Source organism: Lissotriton vulgaris, chromosome 12 (genome assembly GCF_964263255.1).
Source record: "Lissotriton vulgaris chromosome 12, aLisVul1.2, whole genome shotgun sequence".
Taxonomy (NCBI): domain Eukaryota; kingdom Metazoa; phylum Chordata; class Amphibia; order Caudata; family Salamandridae; genus Lissotriton; species Lissotriton vulgaris.
Window position 1 is genome coordinate 656,420,055 of NC_141700.1, and position 24,331 is coordinate 656,444,385.

Genomic DNA, 24,331 nt, shown 5'->3' on the forward strand with positions numbered 1-24,331 from the left:
TGTCTGGGATAGGACGGTAGTGAGCCAGAGGTTCTGCACTGGTGTTTGGGCTATGACTGTAGAGAGCCAGAGGTTCTGCACTGGTGTCTGGACTAGGACTGTAGAGAGTCAGAGGTTCTGCACTGATGTCTGGGCTAGGACTGTTGAGAGACAGAGGTTCTGCACTTGGTTTCTGGGCTAGGACTGTAGAGAGCCAGAGGTTCTGCACTGGTGTCTGAGCTATGACTGTAGAGAGCCAGAAGGTTCTGCACTGGTGTCAGAGCTAGGACTGTAGAGAGTCAGAGGTTCTGCACTGGTGTCTGAGCTATGACTGTAGAGAGCCAGAGGTTCTGCACTTGTGTCTTGGCTAGGACTGTAGAGAGCCAGAGGTTCTGCACTGGTGTCTTGGCTAGGACTGTAGAGAGCCAGAGGTTCTGCACTGGTTGGCTGGGCTAGGACTGTAGAGAGCCAGAGGTTCTGCACTGCTGTCTTGGCTAGGACTGTAGAGAGCCAGAGGTTCTGCACTGGTTGTCTGAGCTAGGACTGTAGAGAGCCAGAGGTTCTGCACTGGTGTCTGAGCTAGGACTATAGCGAGCCAGAGGTTCTGCACTGGTGTCTGAGCTATGACTGTAGAAAGCCAGAGGTTCTGCACTGGTGTCTTGGCTAGGACTGTAGAGAGCCAGAGGTTCTGCACTGGTTGGCTGGGCTAGGACTGTGGAGAGCCAGAGGTTCTGCACTGGTGTCTGGGCTATGACTGTAGCGAGCCAGAGGTTCTGCACTGGGTGTCTGGGCTAGGACTGTAGAGAGCCAGGGGTTCTCTACTGGTGTCTAGGCTGGGACTGTAGAGAGCCAGAGGTTCTGCACTGGTTGGCTGGGCTAGTACTGTGGAGAGCCAGAGGTTCTGCACCAGGTTTCTGGGCTAGGACTGTAGAGAGCCAGAGGTTCTGCACTGGTGTCTGGGCTAGGACGGTAGAGACCCAGAGGTTCTGCACTGGTGTCTGAGCTAGGACTGTAGAGAGCCAGAGGTTCTGCACTGGTGTCTTGGCTAGGACTGTAGAGAGCCAGAGGTTCTGCACTGGTGTCTGGGCTATGACTGTAGAGAGCCAGAGGTTCTGCACTGGTTGGCTGGGCTAGGACTGTAGAGAGCCAGAGGTTCTGCACTGGTTGGCTGGGCTAGGACTGTAGAGAGCCAGAGGTTTTGCACTGGTGTCTGGGCTACGACTGTAGCAGAGCTAGGATCATGGGTGCACTGAAGTGCTGGATTGGCCATTGTAGCTGGACAGGAGAGTCTTGGCTAGAACAGTAGATGACACGAGGAGCTGGAAAGACATGTGTAGCTGAACTGAGGTATCCGAGCTAGAACTATAGGTGCCTTGAGGGGCTGGATGGGACCCTGTAGCTGCACTGGCGTGTTTGGGCTAGCATTGACTTTGAGTGGACTTCCTTAGATACATCCTTCAACCACGCCATGCTGAGGGGTAAGACGGTCTGTTGGAAGTGCACTGGGGTCTCAGAAATGTTTGTCGATGCCCTGAGGTGGTGGAAGGATGACTGTTGCCAGAATGCGGATTGTAGTTGACCCAGATGAAGGGACAAGCTGTATTGTAGTATTTAATCTCAGATCATTGTTGCCTACTTGAAGGACGATTCTATTTTCCCATAGTCGATCAATTTGCCCCTGTCTATGCCCCAGAATTTATCTTTACTTGTATCCAGACTACAGCCAGCGGAAGGTTTGGGAAATTATATTTGTCCCCTAGCCCTCAGTTGTTTTACTTTTAAGGACACCGCTGTTCCTACGGTAGACCTGCGCCGATAACCTGACCTAGGCTCTGTGCGACAACTGATCCATCATGCGTGAACATGTAGTTTCTGTTTAAATTCAGCATGAGAAGCTGGCTCAGCTTCTTAAAATGACACAGATGCCATCGCCAGCTCCTGCCATGCTCTCATGCAGATCTCGAAAGAGCACGAGGCATGGATACAAGGAGTGGAGTTTCTTTGAAGAACCTAAGGTAGGACTTCGGCTGCACCGGGATAACTGAGCGGAGCTTACATTCGCCCTATGGGACTAGAAGAAGATTGGGGTATCGAAGCCATACAGCATGGGGACTGTAATGCTTGGGTTGCATGTCTTCGGTTTAACTCAAGACGCATTCTATTTATTTTTATTTATTTATTTTATAAACTTGTATGGCGCAAAACAGCTACCCAAAAAGGGTTTCCCGGCGCCTTGAACACAGCACGGTAGATGGAGTATACAGCAGAGGTCGTCCAGGGTTACTGGTCGAACAACCAGGTCTTTATCTCCTTTCGAAACCTGAGAAAACTTTGCTCATTTCGTATGTGGATTGGGAGTGTGTTCCAGATGGCAGGACCCAGGTGGGCAAAAGATCTTCCTCCCATCCTGACCAACTTAAATCTGGGTACACAGAATTTTTCCGCTGTTTTAGATCGTAGGTTTCTTTTAGGGATGTAGGGAGAAGCTAGTGCCTGCAAGTATTTGGGAGCAGTGCCTTCTTTGATTTTAAACATGTAGTTTAAGGCCTTAAACCTAATGCGATTCTAGCTGCAGTGCATGCGAGAGCTAGCGTTGCCGGTGCTCAGCTGCATTCAAAGGATGATCAAAGGCAGGACTGGAGTTGCCTAGAGGACCTTACATTGAGTTGTAGCTGCACTGGATTCTTTGACATTTGATGGTGGTTGCCACAGAGTACTTACAGCAACAGTGTCCCTGCCTCACTCTAGCTGTACATGGCTTACATGTAACCAAACCACTTTTAGCCTCAGCTCCCACTTTTAACCTCAGCTGTGTGTTTGGGAAGCGACATGGGTTTCCTTCCAGCGAACAATCCTCTCCCTAGGATACAACAACAATGAGTGAGGCTCAGCATGTAGATAGATCTGTTATTTGCTACACCTGAAGGCTCTGTTTAAAATTCAATGTGAACAAGCACTGGAAAAGCCAAATGCCGAACTATTGGCATTAAGATGCATACCCACACGTGGCTTGCAAACCTGGAATTGTTTTTCAACTGAAGAAATCGCATTCTAATTTGGCCACTGATGTACGCATATGTGTCTTGGCGCATTAATACACAAGCCTTGTGGCTTGTGAACAAGTCGTGAGAGGGGCAGCTACTTTCAATATACAGATCTAACATGGTGATGGCCATGCTAGATTGGATACAGAAAATATATAGTTGTGCAGAGTGCAAAAAGGAAGCGAGCAGTTTGGCAGCACTTTGCAGATGCTGGGCGCCCGTAAAAAAATTAAAATAATTAATATTAAAAACTGGGACCTGGGAAGTGAGTATGGAGCGGGACGGGGAGTGGGGTGCCCAGCACAGGGAAGTGGGGAGTGAGAGAGGGATGAGAAGAGAGCATGCTCGGGGAGTGGTGGATAGCAGAAACAGAGCTAAGAAACACTCACATTCCCATGAAGCGCTATATGTAAAATTAAAATACAAGTCTCATCTAGTATGCAGTGGAATGATGCAACTCATCCAATCAGCACCCTCTGAGACCTTTCCTCATCCAAAAGTGGTCTTGACTAGACGCTCGGCTCATCTAGCGTGCATCTCTGTGCGGTTCTTGGTCTAGATGTGAATCTTGGTATCGTCCATGCACATCTTGAATTTTAGGATTATTTTTTTTTTTTTTTTTTTTTTTTTTAGGCGATTTGTAGAGCGCTCAACTACCCGTAGGTGTCTCGGCGCTGAGTGAAAGAACTAGTTCATGAGGAGTTATTGCTTAAACAGCCAGGTCTTTATCTGTCTGCGAAAGGAGAGCAGAGATGTGGAGGTTTTGATGAAGGATGGAAGACTGTTCCAAAGTTTAGTGGTGGTGACTATGAAGGATCTGTCTCCCCAAGAGACTTTCTTAGTCCTAGGCACTTGTAGTAGTCCAGCAGTTGAGGATCGTAGGGATCTGGTGGGTTCGTAAGGACGAAAGGAGTCTTTCAAGTACGTTGGTCCTTGACCCTGAATTGCCTTGTAGGCAATGCAGGGAGCCTTGAACTTGGCTCTCTTCTTCACTGGCAGCCAGTGGAGCTCTCGGAGTGTTCCGGAGATAGAGGCGTACTTGGGGCATCCAGTAATCAGTCTGGCCGCTGCGTTCTGCACCAGTTGTAATTTCTTTAGGACACCTTCTTGAGCGTTGACTAGCAGTCCGTTGCAATAGTCAATGCGGGCCATGATGAGTGCGCTGATTAGAGTTTTTCTCATAGTCAACGGAAGGTAAGGTAGAAGTTTTTTTATCATCCTCAGAGTGTAAAATGAGGAAGATACTACCGCGTTGACGTGATGCATGAGGGTGAGCTTGGTGTCCAATATAACTCCCAAGTTCCTGGCTTTGGTTACGGGGAGGGGGGGAGGTCCCAAGGCATCAGGCCACCAAGTGGGAGACCAGGCAGGGGAAAGATTGCCGAATAACATCACCTCCGTTTTATCGGAATTCAACTTCAGACAGTTTCGTGTCATCCAATTGCTTATTGCCAGCATTCCCAGATTGAAGTTGGAGGCCACTTCATCTCCGTTATTATTTATGGCTAGGACAATCTGGGTATCGTCGGCATAGGATGTAACCGCCAGGTGATGGATTTTTATGGTCCTCGCCAAGTCCGACACATAGATGTTGAATAATGTCGGACTTAGCGAGGATCCCTGGGGTACACCACAAGGAAGAATGAAGGAAGGTGAATTGAAGTTGCCGAAGGTAACGGATTGAACACGATTGGTGAGAAATGAGGCAATGAGATTCTTCGCTGAACCCGTGATGCCCGTCGATTCGACACGGTCGATCAAGATAGAGTGATCGACCGTGTCAAAGGCCGCGGACAGGTCCAGTAGAATGAGCACCGCCGCACCTCCACCATCCAAAGACTTCCTAATTTCCTCCGTGGCTTTGATAAGCGCAGTTTCCGTCCCGTGTCCTTTACGGAAGCCAAATTGTGTTTCGTCCAGGCAGTTGTTTTGCTCTATAAAGTCGGAGATTTGTCTGTTCATGATTTTCTCTACAATCTTGGCAGGGAGCGGGAGGCAAGCGATTGGACGGTAGTTGGCAACTATGGTAGGATCAAGTGAGCTTTTTTTGATGAGAGGCTTGACGATGGCTCTTTTTCAAATGGAGGGAAAAGTAGTGGACTGGAACATAGCGTTAAATATCTCGGTGAGTTTAGGGCTTAAGATTTCAGGGAAATTTTTGAGAATGGAGGGAGGGCACGGGTCTTCTGGGGAACCAGAGTTCGTGGTGCCTAGGAGATGGGACACCAGTTCAGAAGAGATTTGAGAGAACTTTTGGAAGGAGTTGGAAGGGATTGTTCGAGGGGGATTGGTGGAATTCGTGGCCGGAGGAGATTGATCATTATAGACGGAGTAAGAGTGTCCAGTGTCACTAGCATGAGCTTCAAATTGGGAGAAGATGTCAGTGACTTTTTTTTGAAAATGATTTGCCAAGGAATTGCATAGTTCTTGGGTATACGTGACCGGGGTAGAGATTGTTTGTCCAGAGAGATGCGTCACTACCTGAAAGAGTTGTTTGGTTGAATCTTGAGCAAGATTAATTTGATGGGTGTAAAAATTACTTTTCTCTGTGATGATTGATTGTTTGTATGTCAGCAGCATGGATTTATAGAGGGCTTTTTGTTCTGGATCATATTCACGTCTCCATTTGCGTTCTTGACGCCTGCAGTTTTGTCTTTCTAGTCTTAGAGTGTCATTGAACCAGGGTGAGGACTTAGTGGTTCTATTGGAGGATTGTCTCTTGAGTGGGACTGTCTGATCGACAGTGTTTCGAATCCAAGTTGTATAGTTGTTAGCCGCTAGTTCAAGCCTCTATCGAAAGGAATGTCAGTACTCTCACGTTTACTGTTAGGGCAACCCTTACCTACTTTTTATTTTTGCTTCAGTTTATCACTTGATTTTTGTCTGAAGGTTTTTTTCAGGAGCTTAATTATTTGATTTTGAAATTCATAAGAGCAAACAAGGTGCACAAAACAAATAGACACACTTTGCATTCTTTGGATGTTGGTGGTTAGACATTCCATAACGTTGAGGGATATTTAACAGTTGACAGGACCATACCTTGCAAAAGCTTACAGGGTATGTTTAAACGATATGATTGATGATTTTGAATTTAGGGTCGGTTATCTGAGTTCCAGCGATTGAAGTTTTTAAAAAATGCCCTTAAGGTGCCAGCAGATTTGTCCAAAATATATGCGACAGTTAGGAGATATACAAAAATTTCAAAAATGTACTCCAATTGGAACAATCGTTGCATAGGCAATAAGGTCACCTTAAATCAGGCTAGCACCTGGTTGAGCACTGCTATTTCTTCCTGTGGTCAGTGCTCAAGGCAGCTTCAATTTAGGTCCTTTCGAGAAATACAGGAAGAGTTTGGATTTCAGAAACAAGAAATACTTTGAAATATCACCATCTTTGGATATTTAGAACACCTTAAATGTCGTTTAAAGTCAAATTATATAGTGTATTTGCAATATGATTGTTTCACAGGCATATGCATCTAGACTGTACAAATTAATACGTCAGGTGAAGCCTCCTGTTCACGAGGACATCTTAGAAGTTTGAAAAGAAAAAGATCAAATTGATGATACTGAAGACAAGTGTCAGGCCTTAAATTCTGGCATGCACAAACTGGTGATCAGCATCAACCTACATTGAATTGACTGATTTTATACGTATCACCTTTATTGGACCCCTGCCAGAGTAAAGGAGTCCCCTCCATTGGTTGATAACTTCTGTCTTCCCTGTAAAAATGAAATTGGTGATTGGGAATAAATTATTTTTATTCCTGTGCTAGGAAAATTTTGGATTGTGATCGACGATCTTAGCGCATCTTTGGGATTTAAGTAACCTATTGAGCAGGATACTAACCTAGCTATACTTGGCATGCTAGACCGAGGCATCCTGGACGCTCTACATATGAGCAACTTGATTTTCATTGGCACTCTGAGTACCAGATTATTTATTTCAAGTCTGAGTGGCCTACCACTGTGTTCCAATGGCACCATAAAATATGTATGGTTGTGCATTCTGAAGGCCTAATTTTTTGATGTGACAGTCTTTAAATTTGCTAGATCCCAGGTTAACTGGAAAGCGTTTGGTGGCAATATATGGGCCAGAATTTATGTCACAATTAAGCACCTTATTTGAATGATTTGTACAGTCTTTAAGTCATTTTTTCATTTTACAGCTCGCCATGGCTGGCACTAGCTAATCCTATGCTTAAAGACTTTGCTGTAGAAATGACAAAAAACGTTGTCCCTTTCTAGCTCGGTGTGTATGGCACTGTGCTAATCCTGTGCTCAAAAAGTTTGCTAGAAAAGAGACATTTGATATGAGCAAATTCAGAGTGTTGTTTGTGTTGCATTGTGCTTTATTTACGAGCTGCTGTACCACCACACCCTATGAACAAGAACTTGGAAAAATACCTACAAACCTAAATCTGAGACAAGCCTCAAAACTGTAGCCCAGTCAATTCATCAAAAACAGTTCTAATGCTAAAGAATAGAGGGAACAGAATTAAAATCAAAGTCAGACAATCAGCGAAGACCTTAGAAAAGCTCAAACCAATTCATTTTGTCACAGACAACAAGACACAATCTTACATCTGAAACTGAAATTGAGTTGAATGGAGGAGTTTATTCATCGATGCAAGGAATAACGTTTTACGTTTGGCTAAGAATCAAGCGTGATGGACTAAGAAAGATAAGTGCCTGCATTTGTGTGAAAGGCAAATCAAAGAATCCTTGGCCCACTTAATATAAGGTCGATGAGGTAGTGACTATTTAAATACTGTATGAGGCAGCTGGAGATCACAGGCAAGGTGATGATCATTTTCAGAGCTCAGATGCTACTGTGAAGATACCTGCATTCTTGATATAAGCTTTCAAGCGAAGGATGATAAAAGGACAATTTTTCAGGTTAACCAGTCTAATAGAAAGGGACAATAAGGAGCTTGATGAGAGACGTGAAAGAAATGACAACTGACGTGTCCCTCTTTTTCTGTTCCCTTTTCCCTTTCCTTTGATTCTCCCTTTATTCTCCTTTTCCTTATGATATTTCAGTGGCACCTCTTTACGCACTTCAGTTTATAAATCATTAAAGAAGGCCAAAGAAATTTGCAAGTAGTACATTTTAATGAGGAACGCCCAGGTGGAGTTCATCCCAGGAGGTTCAGAGTTGAAGATAAAAAAGGTGAGATCAGGGCAATCCCAAATTCGGAAAATGTCAAACACCTAGAATGGGAAGGATCTATTTCTATCAAAATTGAAATATTGGCATGGCCTCCCAAATGAAGAAGCACAAAGCCTCGGTTTCTTAGAGTGCTTAAATAGTTGTGTTATGAACCCTAAAAGAAAACTCTGTACTGTATTGTGATTTTTGGATTTACTATTTTTTTATTCTAAGCAGCACTTTTATATATCTGGTTCCATTAATCATGATAAATTACTGGGTACATTTTATTACATGAGTGGCTGATGCTGGAAGTGCCTAGATTAGTAAAGAATATTTAGTAACCTTGGAGCAAGGGAAAGAATTGAAATATGTCTGAGATAGGAAGGAGGACTGAGTTAAACTGGAGTGAAACAAAAGATTGGAGTGTCCTAAGTAATGTAAGGGAACCAGTGTGTCTCTGGAGTACATTAGCAAATTATGTTCCTCCTGGGATATGTGACATGACAGGAATGCTGCTGGGGTAGGTGAGGGGAGATAGAGTGACAGAAATTTCACTGGAGTATGTGAAAGAATTTGAATATTCCTAGGGGTACTAAGAGAATCTGAGTATCTCTACAATAGATGAGAATATTGGAGACTCGGATAGTTGTGAGAGACCACTGAACTATCTGTGCGAAAATTGCAAATATTCAAGTATACATAGAGCATCTGCGAGCACTGAGTTTCCTTGGGATAGGAGAAAGGATTGGAGTATTCTTTGACTAAGAGAGAAAAAAAGTAAAAAGAGACAGGTGAAAAGATTGGCTAGATCTTTGATACAAAAAAGGATTTAAACATTCAGAGTGAGTTTAGGAGGATTTAGTAAGCCATGTGATTGGTTAAAGGTTTGAGTAGCTTTGGAATAGGAGCAATTATTGTAGTAGTTTTGGTTTAGATGGCCACGTTGGAGTATCCTAAGGGTAGGCAACATGATTAAAGTATCACATGATTTGGCATGCACAGGATAGGCGAATGGCTGTAAATCTGTGTGTGAGAGGAGTGGAGAATCCCTGATGGAGGTGAGGCTTATGGAATATTGCTGTGTTGGGAACAGGTACTAACATATTCCTGGGGTAAATGACAGTAATGAAAGGGGTAGCTGAGAAGATCAGTGTAGCCTTTGGTAAAGTATGGGTGCACTGCTGTGTAGGTGAAAGGACGTGTATACCACTGTACGAACCAGTGTGTAGTACCTCCAGGCAGGTGGTCAGTATACAGGCTGGAGTATCCTGTGGTGTGCAAGAGGGAGAATATTTATAGGATAGACTAGAAGGTTTGACCAACTCTAGAAATTAAGCAGTCCTAGGGTTGGTGAATGGAATGGTGTATTGCTAGGTTGGATACAAGAGATATGAAGTGCCCTTGGGTAGGTGAGAACATTGGAGCATACCTGTGGCGGTTGAGGTAACTGGAGGTTCCTTGTATAGGTAGTCAGATACAAAGATTGAAATACTCCTGTGGCATGTCAGAGCATTTATATACCTTTGAATTAATTGAGAGGTATACATTGCCCCAGAATAGGATAAAAGATTAGAGTATCTGCCATATGTGAGAACATCAGAGAATTTTCAGGGTAGGTAAACAGTTTAATGATGGTTTAGGTCAAAAGTTCATGTGAGAAGTATCTCCAGAGTAGGCAAGAGAATGGGAGAATCTGAGGGACAGATGAGATTGCATTATCATTAGGGAAGGATGAAAGTGCAGAAGTAAGTTAAGTGAATTTTGTGTTTGTATTCAGACACTTTGAATGTTGTTGGGATAGTCAGTGGTGGGTGCAACGATTGGCTAATTCCTGAAGTAAATGAGAATCATAAAGTACCAGTGTGGGAGCTGGGAGTATTTAAATATTATGAGATAAAGTGCTGCTGAAGTAGTTGAGAGAGTTCTGTAGTATGTTTAATCAGATAAAAGGAGTCATTTATATATCTAGTAGTAGAGTGTGGTTCACCGCCCATGGCACGTAGCGTAGTTTCAAACTCTATGTAAAGAAGGAATGAGGTACTCTATCCAGTTTAACCGATTAGCTTTGCTTTATTCACTAGTGGATGTACACCAGCTTTATGATGGTAAATCCCTCTAAAATCCTCCCCTGCTTTCATTGCACCCAAGTTCAAGTGAAAGGCCCCTTAACACTCCTTATACTCAGCCTATCTTGAACATTTAGTAATCTCTAAAGTCAGGTGGGCTTCTTTTCAAGGCAGAGCCTTCTCAGTTGCTGCTGCTAAAATGCAAAATTGTTGCCCTCTTGCAGTCCACATGGATGCATGTATGTCAAGATTTCTGAAATGTCAAAAAAGGCGGCTGTTCACCCCATAATCCTCCTTCCTTTTTCAGTCTTTTTAAGGGTAATGTTAGTCAGTGCTGTTCAATTGGATACTCAACAGCTCCAAGAAGCATCGCAGATGAGTGCTCTATAAAATAAATGCAATATAACATGACATAGAGTTGGCAAAAAGATCAGAATATCACTGGGTGACATGAGGGAGGTATCTCTATGAGAGCTAAGAGGGTTGGAGAATGCTTTGGAGTTTGAGATGCGTTGAGAATATTGGGTTATACTTCCAGTAGCTGAGGTAGTTGAAGTATCCACAGATAGGCAAGAGGAATGGAGTGTCCCACCGGCAGCTCAGTTCGATTATCTCTAATTGTGTGAAGCAGTGGGCGGCCTTTGAGCCGAGGAAGTCCACTGGCATAGTCACAGAGTACATAAGAGGAATGGAGTACTCCTGGTACAGGACTGATGACATGAGTATGAGACAGCAAAGAAGCAAAGTCCCTCTGAGGCAAGTGAATCTGTCACAGTATGTCTAGAGTAGGGAAGAGGGTCAGAGCATGAATGGAACTGAGGTAGGTCACATGTCAGTACGTGAGATTGATACTCTCATGGATAAAGTAAAAGGAACAGAGTATCTCTTGAGTAGCCTTGATGATTGACGCATTTCTGCGGTGGGCAAAAATATTGAATTTTCTCTCTGGAAGGTAACAGGATTACAGAATTAGGATCCCCGGATGGGTGAGAGAATTACATTAAACATAGGTTAGGTGCCAGTATTACAGTATTCCTTGGTTAGGTAAAATGATTTGATGTCCCAGTGTAGGTTATAAGGTGAAGGCGTACATTGGGCGGGTGGACTGGTAAGAGCATGGGACTATCACTGGGATATGTAAGAAGAAGGAACGTTTCCTTAATAAGTGAATAGATTTAAGTATTCCAGAGTACATATTAAGGTTCGGTCTTGGGGTGAGGGAAAAGACTTCATCATCTGGACATGATTTATTAAAATGTTTTTCCTCAAAGGAAATATTTGTTAAATGTTGAATCAGACAGGAAATGGGCAACCCAGAGGTAGAGCGGGAGGGCATTCCAAAGCAATGGACTGAGACAATTTAATGATATTAACGCACAGTGTGCCCACAGGGTTGAGTCACATTAAGAAGTGGAAGTTAGCTGAGTGTAGATAGAGTCAATCAATCAATCAATCAATCAAGGCATTTATATAGCGCGCTACTCACCCGGAGGGTCTCAAGGCACTAGGGGGGCGGGGGGGGGTGCGCTACTGCTCGAACAGCCAGGTCTTGAGCTGTTTCCTGAAGGCAAGGTGGTCCTGGGTCAGGCGGAGGTGGGTCGGGAGGGAGTTCCAAGTCTTGGCGGCCAGGTAGGAGAAGGATCTTCCTCCTGTGGTGGCTCTTCGGATCCGGGGGACGGCGGCGAGGGCGTGGCTGGTCGATCGAAGCTGGCGTGTTGGAGCGTAGAAGTTGAGGCGGCTGTTGAGGTATGCTGGTCCTTGGTTGTGCAGGGCTTTGTGTGCGTGGGCGAGGAGACGGAAGGTGATTCTCTTGTTGACCCGGAGCCAGTGCAGATCTCTCAGGTGTCCGGAGATGTGGCTGCGACGGGGGATGTCCAGGATGAGTCTTGCTGAGGCATTCTGGATCCGCTGGAGTCTGTTCTGGAGTTTGGTGGTGGTTCCGGCGTAGAGGGAGTTGCCGTAGTCCAGACGGCTGGTGACGAGGGCCTGGGTGACCGTCTTCCTGGTCTCGGTGGGGATCCACCGGAAGATCTTACGTAGCATGCGCAGGATGTTGAAGCACGATGAGGAGACGGCGTTGACTTGTCTGGTCATGGAGAGGGAGGAGTCCAGGATGAAGCCCAGGTTGCGTGCGTGGTCTGTTGGTTTGGGTGCGCTGCCCAGGGCGGGGGGCCACCAGGAGTCGTCCCAGGCGGAGGGTGAGGATCCCAGGATGAGGACTTCCGTCTTGTCCGAGTTCAGTTTCAGGGGGCTGTTCATCATCCACTTGGCTACTTCTGTCATCCCTTCGTGTAGATTGGCTCTGGCGGTTGCAGGGTCGTTGGTGAGGGAGTCATGGAGTGTGATGTGTGATCATGAGTGTACTCAGGCACTGAAATTCCATCCCAGCATCTATTAGGACTGCCCCAACCCTCGTCCAATTTAGGAAACTGCTGAAGACACACCATGTTAAAAAGCACTACATCATGATGCGTAGACTTCTGCTCTCAGAACCTATATATCCTGCTATTGCATGAGGACTGTGCTTTTGCCTTTGAACCTGTACAGAGCTCGCCCCCCTGCATTTCGGCTAGCTATATCAATACCAAACAATATATAAATCAGTTGTGAGTTGTAGGCAGGAACTGTGCCAGGTATGGCCTTAAACACAAGGGTGAGTAGTTGGCCCTGCGCCCTGTGATTGTCAGAGAGAAATCCAGCTTAGTGTCACTACGATGAGGTGATCATAGGTTTTGGCAGATAACATTGGTATTTGTGGTAAGCTGACACAAAATCCTAAAGAAATGATATGATGCATGATTCATATGGAAGTCAAATTGCACCCCCTAAATGTCAGAAGGGGAAATGATAGGAGAGGAAAGTGTAGTGATAGAAGAGAAATGTCAGGGGGTAAAATGATAGAAGAAAAAGGTGATTTCAGTCTTAGGATTCTTAATCACAGTGCAGGACTTCGCCACCCAGTGTCTAATACCCAGGATACAGTTTGAAATGTTAGTTTGTAGAAAGGGCACGAAACAAGGAAAAGTGAAAAGGATCATCAGTGTATAAATAATAAAAGAAATGGAAGAAATTATGTCATCAATGCTTGTGCTGTAGAGTGAGAACAGGAGAGAACCCAGTAAGGTTAGCAGTGGGAGCCTGAGGCACCATCATATTGAAAAAGAATAGTTTAAGGTGTATGGGTAGAGTAAATGAAGAGCCCTCCCTGTGGCACCCAGGGGGCATGAGGAAGTAGCACAATAAGGTGGTAAACAGTGATGGATGGTCACAAGAGGTCGAGGAGATTGAGGATACAGTAGAGTTGTTTGGGGTGCAGAAAGACTTGGAAGTTAGAGACAAGCATGAGGGCCTTTCCTGAGGAGTGGAGCTATGGAAAGTTTAAAAAACGAAACGACAGAAGAATGCATACGTTGAAAGAGGATGGATAATGGATGAATCAAGCACTAGTCCTTCAGGAGATTTAGAGAAAAATGGTGGGGGATACTGAATGGGAGCTGTACGGCAATCCCAGTTTGGCAATTCCATTTTTCAGCACGAGTAGACAACAGAAAATCTGAAGCAAGCTATTTAAATACCACATACGAAGGATGATTCAACATAGCAGCACACTTGGTCAGTACTGAACAAGACAGGACTAATGGCTTCACGATAAAGGATCAGAGGGAGAGACTGACAGATGTGTGCTGCAGAATATGGGGATCAGCTCAGCTGCAGATGGTGTGGTGACATAGACAGGTAAGGAAGTGTGGGTGGTGAAAGGAGGCAAGCATTAGCAGGGTCAGGGAACATTGAGGAGGGATCTGACATTTGGGATGTTAGAGGAGTTGTAGGATGAGAGATTATTAGTAGGGAATGTGGAAGAAGAGCATGCTAGATTCTGAAAGTGAAGATTTTGGAAGGAGACGAGGTCCGTGTTGTATATGGATGTGGCTGTGTCAAGGGGCTGTATATGTTGAGGTGTTCCATAGGTATGTTATTTCCTCTATATTTGTAAGCGGCTGCCTATATTTGTCTTGATAGCTTGGTTGGCTTGTGTGATGCATGACTGTGGACAGGAACTGGGGTGGATGAAAGTGCATCGAGAGTAGTGGGAGTTAAGATCAGCAGACTATTTTAGTGGTTAACTGGCATGTTGTCCATGTGTACTGAGAGACTGACATTTACTTGGTATAGGCAGGCTGGAACAGAGCACACATGAATTCTCCGTCCCAGGATAGGAAAAGGCATCCAGGTATGTAGGTGTTGGGAGTATCCCCCTGCAGTATGCCCCTGGTATATACCAGGGTTCACTAAGAAGACATGAGTATGCCTTGGTAAGTGAGAGTAAGAAAGTTCCACCAGGAAGGTTAAAATACTGGAGCATCTCTGTTGTAGGTGATGGTATTGAAGGACCCCTTATAGATATGAGGATTGGGTACCACCCCTGGGTAGGTGGAGGACTGACTGGAGTTTCTCTGCAGAACAGGAGATGATGGGACTACTCACTGGAAGGCTGTGGTTACTGGACTATTTCCGAGGTAGGAGAGACCTCAAGTACCCTTTGACCTGTGAGATTATTGCCGTCTTTCTGGGGTGTTGTAGGTGATGTTATTATGGTCTCCGTGAGATAGGTATGAAGTTTTGAGTGTCACTGGGTTCATTTATGTCACGCTAATATTTTGTTGGATGGATTGGAATGTTCATTGTAGGTAGAATCATCTGGCTATTCATGAGGTAGGATGGAGGCTGTCCATAGGATACACCAGAAAAAGAAGTAGATCTGGGTTAGAGAGGTTACCGGAATATCACTGGAGTAGATGAGAGGTTATCAGAATTCCTGATGTAAATGACAACACTGAAGTATACCAAGTAATAGAGAATTTGGATATACATAGAGAACCTAAGAGCGCAGAATTGAAGTCCCATATTGGTGGGTGGAAAGACTGGCCTATGCTGAAGTTAGGTAGGATATTGAAGCATCCCTTGGGTGGGTGAGAGGATTGCACATTTCTGGGATAAAGTATGGAAGCTTAGCTATTGGAGTGATTTTTGCCTATTGTGTAGATTGAAGGACCTCAATGGAGTTGAGAGTAATAGATAGCACCCGTGATAAGTGGAGTTATCATTGGGTAGTGAAAACGATTAGAAATGCCTGCGGTTGGTGAAATGGCAGGATTATCTCTGTGGTATATGAGGGTGTTTCAGTGTCTCGGGTAGGTAAAAGTGGAAAAATACAGAAAATTGGGCTTCCTGTGAGGGACTCCACATGTCATTCAATTATTCAAAGTCATCAGCTAAGCAGATTGACACCATGAAGAGCTAAAAGAGGATGAGATTTCCTTAAATACAGGCATATATGTTTCTATATTTGTAGCATAATGCTAATATTAACCTATGGATGTGGAATTTGTTATAATTGGCAGCATAATTTTCTAAAACATGACAGGCATCACAGTATGAATCCATGTTTATTAGTTAAATAAATGTGGAAATTACCATTTCACAAATTCAATTATCCTCAAAATACAAAATAAATATGGATACATACCAATTGGATGGCCCAAAAATAAATATGGATAAAAATGCAGACTGAAATGATAAAAAAACATATAATACCATGAAACCGAGAACCCTAATTATAAATTCCAAGGTTGAGGGGAGGTGGGTTTTCATGGGGTAGATGAGACTCTGCTGTATTACCAATACATGTGTGGAAGGATTAGTGAATTCTGGGGAGGGTGGGAGGACACTGCATCTCTGGGGTTAGTGGAAGGATTATGCTTTCACTAACATGGGTTAGAAGAGTTGAGTACCCAAGGGTACTTGACAATAATGAGAGGTCAGTTAAGTTGCTGAGTATGTTGAAGGATGTCTAGCCTACGGAAGGGGATAGGAGTATTTCTGAGCCGGCTGAGGACAGTGTAGCATATCTCTGATAGGTGAAAGTAACGCAGTGTACATTAGGAGGGGCGAGAACTGGATGGCCTTCTCCCTGGTAACTGTAATACGGCTGAGTAGGCGACAGGAGTAGAGTAGCCCTGGGGTAAGTGAAGTAATTAGAGTACCATTGGTCATCATACTGGGGTATCCCTTGAAGATGTGAGAGGATTTAACTATCATTGGTTATGGGAAAAAGATTGAAATAACCCTAGCTGTCATGTGTTGATTGATGGTACATTGGGTAAGGGAAGAAGATGTAGTGAACAAGGTACACGATGTGTCAGAGAACTGGCATCTCTCCTAGGTGGATAAATAAAGTGAAGTATGTCTGAACAAGGTTCAAAGAGTTAAAAAGTGCTAGGCAGGTGAGGGCATTTGAGTATGCCTGGTGCAGGTGAGTGCTATCCTTGGAATGTTTCTTAGTTTTATGGAGAATCTTGTAGTATTCATGTAGTCAACATGAGGATTAGATTATTCCCAGTGGCGGCTGGCATGTCCTCAGGGTGGAGAGGCAGGAGGCACACAAAAAAAAAATAATATAAACTTACCTTCCTTTCTTCACCACACAACGTCCTCCTTTCTCTGGTGGCTTCTGTAAGCCCCGGAAGCAGGAAACTGCACTACCCAATCCTGGTGCTGCTTTCATAGCGTGAAAGCAGTGCTCAGCGCTCCTAAGAGCATGGGAGGCCTGCACATTCTCTAACCCAGCTGTCCAAGACAGCTGGGTTAGAGATCTTTAAAATGGGCATGTCTGGCTGGGCGTCTAAGACTGCCGGCCAAAGAGACATGAACATTTTAAAGCACATATTTCTCTGCTGCTGACACTCAGCGGGGCTGGCCCCACCCGGTCCTGACACTTAGGTCAGGATGTGTTGCTGAAAAATAAAATGGTAATAAATAAACTTTATTACAGTTTTATTTTTCAGCTCTGGGACTTGTGAGGGCAATGCTCCTCCGCTCAAGTGGAGGAGCCACCCCTGATTATTCATGCATGGGTAAGAGGATTTAAGTATCCATGGGTCGGTAAGGGGATTGAATTATTCTTTTGGTAGTTGAATGAATTTAGAGTTCCTTGTGATAGATGAGTTGATTAATATATCATTGTGTGTGTGTGAGGATTGGAGCACTATCAGTAGGGCCGGACTGGGAACCAGCACGGGCCCTGGCAAAGATCTTGGCCGGTCCCTGGAGGTAGGAGGGGGAGGGTAATTGGGGGGCTGCTAGGTGAAAGCTTTGTGCCGCTTTTCGCTTTTGTTGCAGGGGGCTAATATTGCAGATATGCTGCAAAACCGGTCCCCGGTAACAAAACTGGTACTCAGGGGTCTAAAACTGGCCCCCACCCTGGCAGCCCACCGGTCAAACGCCCGGTGCTTTCTACGGCCAGTCCGGCCCTGACTATCAGGTCATATGGTAATACCAGCATACCCTTGGTGTAAATGAAAGGACTGGCATTTTCATGAGGTAAGTGAGAGGAGTTGAATATCTTTAGGGTAGTTGACAGGGTGGGAGTATTCTTGGGGTCGGTGAAAGAATGGGAATAGTCTTGATTCTGGTTAGATGGTTAGGCTGTTATTGGGTAGGTCACATAATAGCATCATCAGGGTAGAAATTGGAGCAGACATTTCAGCAGGTGAGAGGACTGAAGTATCTTTGGGGTAGGCGAACGATAAGACTGTAGCTGACGTAAGTGTCATGACTGGAGCATCCCTGGCATACGTGTGATTTGTGGAGTATCCATAGGTAGGTAAAAGTATTGAAATATCCTAGGCTTTGGTGAGTGGATTGTGCTACCCTTGTTAAGAGGCAGGAGTCAGATATGTTTGGAGTCTAGCAGAGGATTTGAAGAATGGATTGAGATGATCAGAACTGTGAATTCTCCCTATCCTCATGAATAGTATTTCTTGAGTAACTTGGGTCTTATGAGTGGATTGAAAAATCATTTCGGTTGAAGAGAAGATTGGAGTTTCCTTAGGACTGGATTTTTTTAAATGGCATGATGGAGAATTGATGGTGCACTGGACTGGACTGGAGTAGTCTAGAGGCAGAGGAAATTAGGGGCCAGATGTAGGTGACCTAATACCAGTCAGTAATGGCCGAAATTACAGAATTTCAGCCGTTACCGACCGGTATTGGGCATTTGAGATGTAGGTGGCCTAAATTGCAAATTCGATAATTTACCAATTCGGTATTTTAAGGAATCAGTAAATTACCGATTCCTTAAAATACCGAATGGGTAAATTACTGAATTTGCAATGTAGGGAGCACTCAAATGAGTGCTTTTCCCATTTTAGGATTCGTTATTTACCACCAACTATAAGTTGGTGGTAAATAAGGAATACCTTTGAAAATGCAAATCTGTGCATTTTTAACTGTGCCATGTGGCAGACATACATGCCCTTAGGGCATGTATGTGTGCCACATCTGCACACAAGCACGATTCAGGGATGCAACAGGGTGTCAAAGTGACACCCTGGCACCCTTGAATGTTTCCCCCATTATCCCGAATCGGTATTTACCGATTCGGTAATTGCCATTCATTCCTATGGGCCTCCAGGCCCATAGAAATGAATGGCAATTACCGAATACCTAAACGGTAAAATTCAGTATTTAAGAATAGGTATATTGGGATTACCTACATCTGACCCTAAGTGTGTTAGAAAATTAGAGGATTTTGTGTTATGTTCAATCATTTGAGTATCCACGTGGTAAGTGACAGAGTTGGAGTAATCCTGGGGTAGGAGTGATAGTAGATTGAGAGCATTAGAGATGCATTGGAGTAAATTAAATGTCTCTGAAACAGGCAAGAGGACTGGCGCCTCCTTGGTAATATGTGACATGAAGAGTGTATTTCTGATGTGGTTGAGGTGATTGGAGTAGCTTTTGGTAGTTCTGAGGATGCACATTCCTGGTCTTGGTGAGAGGTGATGCAGGATGCTCTAGGGCAGGCTAACTGTGTGCGTGCTCTGTCATTGCTGCAAGTGTTTAAGCCAATGGTTATAAGAGAGTAGGGAAGTAGGGATGTCGCGGGCGGAGGAGGTGCTGGTCTGGCTGGTGCCCCATCTGTAATTACCAATTCCCCACCAACCTCTCTTGTGCTCAGTTGCAGCCAGCAAAAACAGCAAAAACGGACACTCGCCTCTCAGCCCGGGAACTGCAATACTGTTCTCATTTATATTTTACCCGTTACTTTTGCATTCCCTGACAGTATTTGATTTTTTCATGATGTTGTGCTTTTGTAGTTGTTTTCAAGCAACCTATTACTCACGTATAGTGCATACTGTGAAAAGAGCTGCCTCTATATATCTGTGTGACTTCAGGTTGTGGGTGGGTGTTTATAACAGGCCACAATTGAGCGCTGCGGAGTTCAGCCCTAAGGTAGAGTGAATTTCTCACAGGGTCTGACAGCGAGTCATCAAGATGTTCAGAATACATGCTTATCCAATCCTTAGTCTCTCTGCAGAGGGCACATAGCAATGGTCAGGTGTGTCAATTGTCATTGTGATTCTATGTGAAAGTGTCTTAAAGGAGGCAAACAACTGTCGAAATATTGCCAGGGCGAAGATAAAGGAAAGGCTGTGCCTACAGGTGAGTGGGTGCACTATGTGTGGGGGAAGTGAGGGGAAGGAGATGCATGGAAATCTGTGCAAGAGACATTGCCCTGGTCTAGACACGGGCACCGACTGAAAAAGTGCTCCATTGTGAACAGGACAGTTGAGGGAAGATATATATATATATATATATATATGTGTGCTAGCAATCTATCTATCTATCTATCTATCTATCTATCTATCTATCTATCTATCTATCTATATATATTACAAACATGTGCACAATATTTGTAATTTCCTAATATAGACGACCCGACCACTTTTATCTGTGGCCCTTTGCATGTACCCCCTAAAAATCACTTCTAGAAACTCCACTAAAAAGAAAAGATGGACTCTGCTCTGTTGTATTTGAGAGATTGTGAGACCCTGACTACCAAGATTAGTGAGCCAGGGTAACAATGGTACACCAGGCTCCTCCATCAGTCTCTCCCTCTTGTCCCCTCCCCCCCTGATCCTCTTTTCCCGCTCTATTGGCCCCTCCCTCCCAGTGCTTCCATGCACCTTTAGGGTAGCATTCAGCCCTATACCAAAAACAAACATTTCATTCCCTTTATGAAGTACTTTTCCACTGTAACAAAGTATACAACCATTGATAAATGCCTGAGAACTGGCACGTCTCAGGAAAGATCAATGATAAAAAGCACAGCCGAGAAGAGCTGACGAATGAGGTCAGCCGTGGGTGAGCTGCTGAGGGGGAGGGGAGAGAAACAGAGCCATCCACCACACAGATAATTAGTACACTCTAATGCATGCCAGGTCACAATCGCAGCTCTGCCGCTTTTGCTGGGACAGCAATCGTTAGGACAAGGCACGGAGCCAGCCTGCTTTGTATGGCCGAATGAGATCTAGTCTGATAAGCATCAGCATCTGACATTTACCCAGGAGCTGCCCTTCAACACCTACCTGGAAGCTGCGATCTCTGCTTTTTGCTTGGCGATGTTGGCTGCCCTCTCCGCTGCCTCCACGGCCCGGTCTACCTTCTCCCGGATCTTGCTGGCCCTCAGCGGGATCAGGTTCTTCCGCTTCCCACTCACCAGGACATTCTGCTTGTACTTCCCTTCCTCCTTGGTCCCATCGGGGAAGGTCATGCAGCCATAGCCGTGGCGCTTGTTGCAGGCCCATTCCCCCTCGTACTTGAGCCCGTCGGAACGCTGGCTCACCCCAAAGCCTGACCGCTTGTCGTTTTTCCATTCCCCAAGGTAAGTCTCAGTGGTGGTGGCATCTATGTCGTCCTCAATGACGGAGAGCTCAGTTTCGCCCTCCCCCAGGCTGATGGTGGAGTTGATGTCACTGGCAGTAGAGCTGACAGTGCTCAGGCCGGCCTCGCTGCGGAAGGAGCTCTGCTTACTCCTCTGGCTTGCCAGCGAGCTCTTGGACTCAGATTTGCGCAGTTTGAGCCCACTCAGGAGGGACCTGCGGAAGAGGCCTTTCTTTTTGCTTTTGAGAATTTCTGCGTCACTGTGAGCCATAAGAACAAATCCTCCCCTGGACACGGCGGGACTCCCCACGCTTGTGGAGGTGGCATCTGGATGGAGTGCCGTGCCATTGGTGTGCTCACTGCGCAGGGAGTTTATTGACGTCCTCAGGGGAGACCGTATAACCGCCGCAATTCCATAGGGGACGCTCTGCCGAACTCCATATCCTTGCCGGATACCGCCGACCCACTGGCCCTGGTACGTGCCTACGAAAAACAAAACCACAAGTTTCACTTATCAGTTGCGCATTATGCAATGAGCTAGTTTAACGTTCCACAAAGATCATTCAATGCATGCACAGTGACCACCTAGCTCAAAATATGACTGTTATGGAGTCCACATGATCAAATATCTTGGCCAACAACAGATTGGATTTAGAATTCGAAAGACTCAAGCAATGCCCTTTTGGGGGTCATCATAATTTTTGTAAACTCCATGTACCTCCTGCATCCCTCTAGTAGCAGAATATGACATGGGCATTAACACTTTAGACAAAGGGGGGGGGGGGGGTCAGACTTCTTAAGGAGAGCTGGCAAGTCAACTGAATAACTTTGAGGTTTGGCCCCAGGGGTGTAACACAGGCCCCCACAGCCCCCGCAGTGCAAGGTGGCCCCCAAGTTCCAGGGGGCTCCCTCGGCACAGCACACTGGCTACAAACCTCCTGATTGAGCCCAGAGGGGCCCCTCTACGTGCCTTGCAGGGAGGCCCCCTCAAGTTTCGTTACGCCAGTGGCCCTGATGGTGGATTCCATTTGGGCTGAGAAATAAACACAGGCCAGGGCATCAGTAGTGCCTCCACATAAAGTTATGCTAAGGTAACATCCATCTTCACTCCAATTATGGAAACTTTGACCACAGGTACAAGGTGACCTTCCACCTGAGATCTACAGTGATGTGGAAGTATGTGGAAGTATGTATGTATGATTAATGCTTGATTTAGGTGAAGCAAGTTATTACATTATTTCTGAGCTGAACATCAAACGGAGTAATATTTTATAGGCATTCCAATGTCTTTGGTATTGTCTAAGTAGGTGGGTCTGAAAGACGTCTAGGGGCCAGTGTATGGGAAGACCGCAGAGCCCTCAGTCTGTCAGTCCCTTGCAGCTAAATTCACATGTAACATAACATAACATGCAATCATAAAACAACAATTCTAAGGAAAAATATTGCCTCCACGATTGACCATGCGAATCGTTCTGATTTTTTTTCTTACAGATGTACAATTTCCAACCGATGTCTACAACCACACAATTGAAGCATCCTCTGAGAGTTTTCAATACAAGTGATACTACCAGCCAGATTAAAAGACCATCCCCACCCACATCATGAAACTGGTGCCATAGTTTGATTCTTCGCCTCTGCTCCCTTGGACCTCAGGAGCTGTAGGTCAGTCTCTGGTAGTGTGCAGTTATGTAGGGTCCTCACAGTAGCTATTGATGCAATAACATAGTGCCCTGGGATGCTGAAACCATCTCTGTCCCAGTGCAATCATGTACTGGTATTTCCCTTACGCTTGTATGGTACATTCGCTAAACTGTTATAAAATGTTTCCTTGGGTGTATCTGAAGAAAGCATCTGAGATGTTTCAATGTTTCATTGGTAATCCTCATCACACCGCAACCACCATATCCTCGTCCCAGACACGGTCATACTGTAAGGTCTGCGACGAGGAAGAGGGATGGGTGGGTAATGCCCTATCTACGATCATCTTCATTACATTGAGTTCATCTATTCATCATCCCATTCGTACAGTTCGATCAGGGCTGGAAAGAGAGATGCTTGAATGTGTTGCACCCACTTGAGTTGCAAAGCGATAATGGATCAAAGGAGAACAAATTTCAACCTGCCGTGTAAGAAATTGAGATTCAATTTGCTCTCTAAGTTTCTGCAATGTCCAGATCGTTCCCCATCTTATATTTCCCCTACTTGTCTACCTTTTTTTTAATGCTTACCATAACCTTCCTGAAACTTAATAATTGTTCAAAACCACTGGAGATGTTTGAGGTATGTATTGATCTGTGAGCCACCATTGCAATCCTAGAAAGTGCTGATTGGAAACAAATGTCTTTACACATATATATATATATATATATATATATATATATATATATATATATATATATATATATATATATATATATATATATATATATATATATATATATATATATATATATATATATATATATATATATATATATATATATATATATATATATACTGTAATATTCAATTTTGGATATCTTTATCACATTTAGCCTAAATCTCTCGTAGAGACACTTTCTACTGGAAACGACCCTATTGCATAGAAGAGACGAAGAGAAAGAAAAAAACACATGAAGTAACATCCCACAAAAAATCACAACTAAGAAACTAATTAAAGGAGTGAGAGATACAGGTTCTGTATCTGTCTAATTAAGAAAAATAGGATTCCGAGACGCTGTGTGGGCCACTATTGTCTGGCCCCTCACTTCATCAAAACTACCCAATGAACAAAAGACCCACTATGTAGAGTGTATGTCTACAGAGAAACCATTATCCAATGAGGATCCCTGCACGTTTCTCGGTTCATTCACACCAGCTCTAAGCTTTGTCACCTACTCTAACTCTTGGTAGAAACCTAGATGCTTTTAACCCGTTGCGTGTTAATGACGAGCTCAGCTCGTCATGAGGCACGGTTGAGCTGCACTCATGACGAGCTGAGCTCGTCACGGCCGTTGGAACGTTTGCACGCGGGGATAATTTCCCCGCTGTGCTGAACGTTCGAAAAACGGGTGTGGCCGTGACGAGCTCAGCTCGTCATGAGTGCAGCTCCGCTGTGCCTCATGACGAGCTGAGCTCATCACCAGCACGGCAGCGCCACGCGCAGCCCCCCTCCCCCCCGCACAGGAGGTGAAAAACCCCGCAGGGAAGGGGTTAAAGCTGCCCCCATACCTCACAGAATGTTTCCGGATTATAGCACGCTCTAATCATGGAGATATTATCTAGTGATAAAAACACACTGTACGATTGGCAAACAAATGTTTAGTCCACATTATGACTAGGCTGCCATTGTTATGAGCCAGATCTAAGGGAACCAAAATCACA

General features: G+C 44.7%; 1 protein-coding gene across 1 annotated transcript in view; it reads right to left on the minus strand.

Moving 5' to 3' along the window:
• Positions 1-24,331, minus strand: part of JPH3 (junctophilin 3) — a 647,137-nt gene that overhangs the window by 372,706 nt on the left and 250,100 nt on the right. The window contains exon 2 of the mRNA XM_086945828.1: positions 20,674-21,451. Within this exon, the coding sequence (XP_086801954.1) occupies positions 20,674-21,451 (778 nt within the window). The remainder of the gene's footprint in view (positions 1-20,673; positions 21,452-24,331) is intronic.